The sequence below is a fragment of the Culicoides brevitarsis genome, chromosome 3 (genome assembly GCF_036172545.1).
Source record: "Culicoides brevitarsis isolate CSIRO-B50_1 chromosome 3, AGI_CSIRO_Cbre_v1, whole genome shotgun sequence".
Lineage (NCBI taxonomy): Eukaryota > Metazoa > Arthropoda > Insecta > Diptera > Ceratopogonidae > Culicoides > Culicoides brevitarsis.
This window is the reverse complement of record NC_087087.1, coordinates 9,352,363-9,358,179: the sequence shown is the minus strand read 5'-3', so window position 1 is coordinate 9,358,179 and position 5,817 is coordinate 9,352,363. Positions and strand designations below refer to the sequence as shown.

Below are 5,817 nucleotides of genomic sequence, written 5' to 3'. Positions count from 1 at the left end.
ATTATAATTAATAATAATTTTAAAATAATTATTTAATAATAATTTAAATCTTTAATAATTTCAAAAAATCTAAAATTAAAAATTTTAACAAATAACAATTAAAATTATTATTTTATATCACAATAAAGTTTAAAATTTACTCAATTCTGATGATTATTATTATTATTTTTTTTTAATTTTATTTGTCTTTAAATTTTAAGTTAATTATTTCTAATGTTTTTTTTACATATATATGATCAAATTTCATCATTTTGTAACGATTTTACAATCACTTATTATAGTTTATTATTATTTTTATTTCATATTAATGTAAGTTTATCATTATTTTTTAGTAAGTTTGATTTTTTTTTTTGTATTGAGATCAAATAATTAAGTTTTTTTTTAAAACAAATTGGTGATAATTTACTATTATTAATTGTATTGTCGTGGTTTTCAATATGTAAGTTTTAAAATATTTGAACTTAACGTCAATATTTGTTGTTATTTATGTTAAAAGTAACGATATGAAGATATTGATATGGATCAAATAATTGCTTACGAAATCTGTCTGCCGATCATTTATATGTTAAATTTATACATATTTTAATTTTTTTTTTATTTTTTTCATAACAAGACAAGACGGTTTAAAGTTTTCCACTGTTCTCAATAAAATTCTATCTAGATGATTTTTTTTTTCAATTTTTTTCCTCTAAAGGAGCGTTTTTGCAGCAATGATATGTTCTAAACTAGCGATGCCCTACATTTTTTTTTGTGTCTCTAACGACTTAAAGGAGTTCAGCAGTAGCGGCTAGCAGGGTATTGTAACTAGTTTAGAACACTTCTAGCTAGTCGTCGTCATCTAACGTTTCCTCGCGTGGACCCCCAAACGTCGGGCAACACATACCTTCGGATCCGTCAGCCTGAATGCAGAACAGCATTTTTTCCAGTTCCGTGGGTTCGTGCGGATGCAAGCCATGTGCTTCTCGTAACTCGGCAACGGGGAACCAAGCAGGCTCCGTATCATCGACAATTGTGATGCCGATCAAGCGACAAATGGCAACGACGGGAATCCACATGATCGAGCCAAAAATGAGGATAATTGCGAGAACGATGCACCAATGAGGCCATTCCATGCGTTTTGTTGTGCCTGTGATGGCATCCCATGCGGGATAGTAACTTCCTTCGTGCGCCAACTGGATAAAGGAGGCCGTGAGAATAGTTAACATGGCGATTGGGGATATGTATTTCCAACATAGGAGCCAGTAGAGGCGAGGGCGGGAGCCTGTCATGAGTTCAATGTCGTCGGAAAATCTAAAATGAAAGAAAAAATAATATTTTTTAAGTAAATTTTTAATTAAATTAAATAAATTTGTTCAAAAAATTTAAAAAAAAATTATTAAGGACGGATAAAAAAATTAAATAAGGAATTTTTTATGAAAAAAAATTAGAATCATTCAAATAAAGTTTCTTTAATTATTTTTTTTTTTTAATTTTTTTATTTTAATTTAATTTTAAAATTTTTATTATTTTTATTTTATTTTTATTATTTTTTTGAATTTAATTTTAAAATTATTTATTATTTTTTGAAATTTTTTATAAAAAACTTTTTCTATATTTTATTATATTTTATCTTGAAAGTTATAAATATTTGAATTTTTTTCGTTAAAATTTTTAAAATTAAAAAAAATAAAAAAAAATTTTGTTTGAAATAAATTACAAATTTTCACTTACGTTAATTTAATTAAATTAAAAAAAATTAATTAAAAAATTCTAATTTAAATTTAATCAAAAAAATTTGCATTTTTTTTTGAATTTTAATTTTCGTCATTAATTTTTTTTTTTTCATTAATATCTGTAAAAATTTTTTATTTAATTATTTCATGAAAATTTCTCAAAATTTACCTTTTAATCCCGTAAATATAGCTCACTCCGATACATTCAAAGAACGCAATGATGAGTAACGTGTAGTTTCCAGCAAAACTGTCCATCAGTTGGAATATATAACTGCCCGCGCCATGTGCAAACACCATCGACAACACACAGCATGACAGCGATAATCCCTAAAAATAATTTTTTAAAAAATGAATTTCGTCGTTTTTTAGTTAAAAATAATTTCTCACTCCAATAATCGCTTCTTTTGGTAAAGTTGGGAACAATTTCATGTCCATAAGAGACGTCACAACACCTTCTAACGTGCCAAATTGGGAGTCAATGCCCAACGTGAAAAGCATCAAGAAGAATAAAATTGCCCAAAAATTCGATCCCGGAAATTGGTTGATGGCTTCTGTGAATATGATGAATGCCAATCCAGTTCCCGCGGCGCTCTAAAAAATTAAAAAAGAATTAATAAAAAAAAATTAAAAATTAAAATAATTTTAAAAATAATTGAATTAAATTATTTAAAAATTAATTTATCATCTAAATTTTAATATATTAAATTTATTTTTTAATTTTTAATTAATTTTAAAAAATTTTTGTATTTAATTTTTAATTTAATTAATTTATTAATTAATTTAATTTAATTAAATTAATTTAATTTTTAATTTAATTAATTTAAAATATTTTAATTTAATTAAAATTTTATTCAAAAAGTTTTTTAAATATTTTTCTTACATTCGCAAGCTCCTTCTGCAAATCACATTCCGGCAAAAGACTCGTGCTGTTACTCGCAACCATCTCATTTCGTTCCTCCAAGCAAGCTTCGTGAGTTTTTGTCGCTTTGAATCCAATTACGGAGAACACAACTGTACCTGCAAACACTGAAGTTCCGCAATTTGTTAAGGAAACGATGATTGCATCTCTGTAGCAATTGTTATTGGCAGGATTATATGAAGAAAAGGCGATTAAACCTCCGAATGCGAGTCCAAGCGAGAAGAAAATTTGCGTTCCCGCTTCCAACCAAACCACAGGATCTGCCAGAATTTCCCATCGCGGCGTGAAAAATTGGGCTAAACCAACACTTGCACCTGTAAAGAAGATTTTTTGGTAAGTTTTAATTTTAAAAATTATTAAAATTGATTAAAATTCATATAAATTTATTTATTAATTTTTAAACCAAGAATTATATTAAAAAAATTTTTTTTTTTAAATTTTAATTAAATTTAATTAAAAAAATAAAATTTATTAAATTTTTTAAAAATTTTTTTTAATTTATTTAAAAAAATTATTAAATAATTTTTTTTCATGTAAAATGTCGAAATTCAAACAATTTTAGCAAAAAAACGAATTAAATATTTAATTTTTAATTAAATTTGAAAAAATGCATTTTTGCCAAATTGTCGAAAAAATGATTTAATTGTATATTCAAATTTTATTACTTAGTTAAAAAAGATTTAAATAAAAAAAATTAAAAAAAATAAATTAATTAAATTTATTAAAAATTAAATAAAAATATTTTAAATTAATTTATTTTATTATTTAAATTAATTAAAAATTATTGAAAAAATTAAATAAATTTAAATTAATTTTCTAAAAAATTAAAAATTTTAATTATAAGAAAAATTTTTTGGACAAATTTTAATAAAATTATTTTTTTTTAATTTTGACTTTTTTGATAAAATTTTGACTTTTGGAATTCAAATTTACCTTTTAGAGTAATTCCACGCAGGAAAAATATGACGAGCACGACATACGGAAACAATGCGGTAATGTAGACAATTTTTCCAGACGACGTCAAACCTTGAACCATGCAAAGGTAAACGAGACTCCACGCAATAATCAGCGAGAATGCCATGACATAATTAAATTCTACGGGATCATTTACACTGGGTGACGACAACAACGTTGAACGATACCAATAATATTGTGTGGGTGATGAACTCTAAAAGGATTCACGATAAAATTTTTTTTTCATTTGTTTTCAGGATTTCATGACTTACCGTACACTCCGGCTCAAGATCATAAGTAAAGTTTTTGTAGAATCGCTTCGGGCACTCGGACCACGGCAATGGCGATTCAAAACTATGAAACAAGTATATTAGGCACCATGCAATTATTGTATTATAGTATAATGCTACGATGAAGCTCACGATCGCCGACGAGATCCCAATACCTCCAAGCCATGGCGAAACCTCGTGCCACACACCAATCGCTCCTTTCCGTAACCGTTGCCCGATCGCCAGCTCCAGATAGAAAATCGGGATTCCTTGAATTGCCAACATGATGAAATATGGCACCAAAAATGCTCCGCCGCCATTTTTCTGCGCCAAATAGGGGAAACGCCAAACGTTGCCCAAACCAACGGCATATCCGATTGTCGCAAGGAGGAACATGATTTTGCTGTCCCAGCTTTCGCGTTCCTCTTCGGGTTTGTCGGGCGCCGAGCCATTTTCGTCGTCGTCAATTGGAGGGCCGATGGGAACTGTTGTTGCGGTTGTGCGTGTCGGTTGCTCTGTCGTTGGACTGTCTTCCGAGAAGAATCCGGGATTTGTGGCGCCATATAAGGAGGATTTTGTATTGCGATCCGACTTTACCAAACGACCTTTTAACTCCTATGAAAAAAAAATTTGGAGAAAATTTTCGTTAGAAAAAATAACTGAAGCGTATTTAGACAACGTGACATAACTCAGTGCATATTTTGAAATTTTTACCTAATGCAAATTTTTAATAATTATCCCAATGCACATTTTAAAATTTTTACTTAATGCAAATTTTGAATAATTATCCCAATGCACATTTTAAAATTTTTACTTAATGCAAATTTTGAATAATTATCCCAATGCACAATTTAAAATTTTTACTTAACGCAAATTTTAAAAATTTATCCCAATGCACATTTTAAAATTTTTACTTAATGCAAATTTTGAATAATTATCCCAATGCACATTTTAAAAATTTTTACTTAATGCAAATTTTGAATAATTATCCCAATGCACATTTTAAAATTTTTACTTAATGCAAATTTTGAATAATTATCCCAATGCACATTTTAAAATTTTTACTCAATGCAAATTTTGAATATTAATCCCAATGTACATTTTAAAATTTTTACTTAATGCAAATTTTAAATTTAAGCCCAATGCACATTTTAAAATTTTTACTTAATGCAAATTTTGAATAATTATCCCAATGCACATTTTAAAATTTTTACTTAATGCAAATTTTGAATAATTATCCCAATGCACATTTTTAAATTTTTACTTAATTGTTATTTTTCAACCCAATGCACATTTTAAAAATAAAAATCTCATCCAATTAACGAAACAAAAGCCCATTTTCTGCACAAAAACATATTTTTCCTCGAAACACACTTTAAAAATTATGAAAAATCGATAAAAACCACACATACACACACACAAAAAACACATAGAGGGCGACAATAAAGCCACAATTTCTACCACCTACCTTCAACTCTAAATTATCCAATGTTTTAGCTGTTGTCTGTTGGTGCATATCTCTCGAGCTCTGTCGACGCAAAAAATTTGCTGTGTTTGCCATGTTTGTAAAGTGGCTTTATTTTTATTTTTATTGCACTTTTCTCGTTATCTACTACCTAAAAATGTACGAGGACACGATCCTGCGTGCGTTATGTACAAATTTTATGCCACTCTGTCGTCTCTTGTGACGCTGTTTTCCCCACAGACGAGATTTTTAACTAGATTTAAGTCTTTTCAACACTACTTTTCGTCATGCATAAAAGCCATTTTTGCTTCTAATGTGCTCGAAATGTGATTATCTGTGCGGGATTTTTACTAATTTTTAGCTTCTACTCACTCTCCGAAGGGTTTCTAGATTAATTAACTACGAATTTATTGTCAATTCCTCTCTTTTTATCTCTCTCTTGTGACTCAAGGACTTCAAATTATTGTCCAGATAGGTGGGTGAAACGGCGGATAGAAT

The 5,817-nt window shown here is 28.1% G+C and overlaps 1 protein-coding gene across 1 annotated transcript; it reads right to left on the bottom strand.

Annotated features, from left to right (window-relative positions):
- Window positions 1–557: 557 nt before the first annotated feature.
- On the bottom strand, window positions 558–5,516 carry LOC134834863 (sodium-dependent neutral amino acid transporter B(0)AT3). Its single transcript, XM_063849659.1, has 7 exons — window positions 5,323–5,516; window positions 3,858–4,469; window positions 3,565–3,799; window positions 2,593–2,945; window positions 2,100–2,303; window positions 1,882–2,039; window positions 558–1,290 (listed from the first exon to the last, which is right to left on the bottom strand). Exons 1-7 carry the CDS (start codon window positions 5,413–5,415, stop codon window positions 825–827), a joined length of 2,121 nt encoding a protein of 706 aa, XP_063705729.1. The 5' UTR covers window positions 5,416–5,516; the 3' UTR covers window positions 558–824.
- Between the last annotated feature and the right edge of the window lie 301 nt (window positions 5,517–5,817).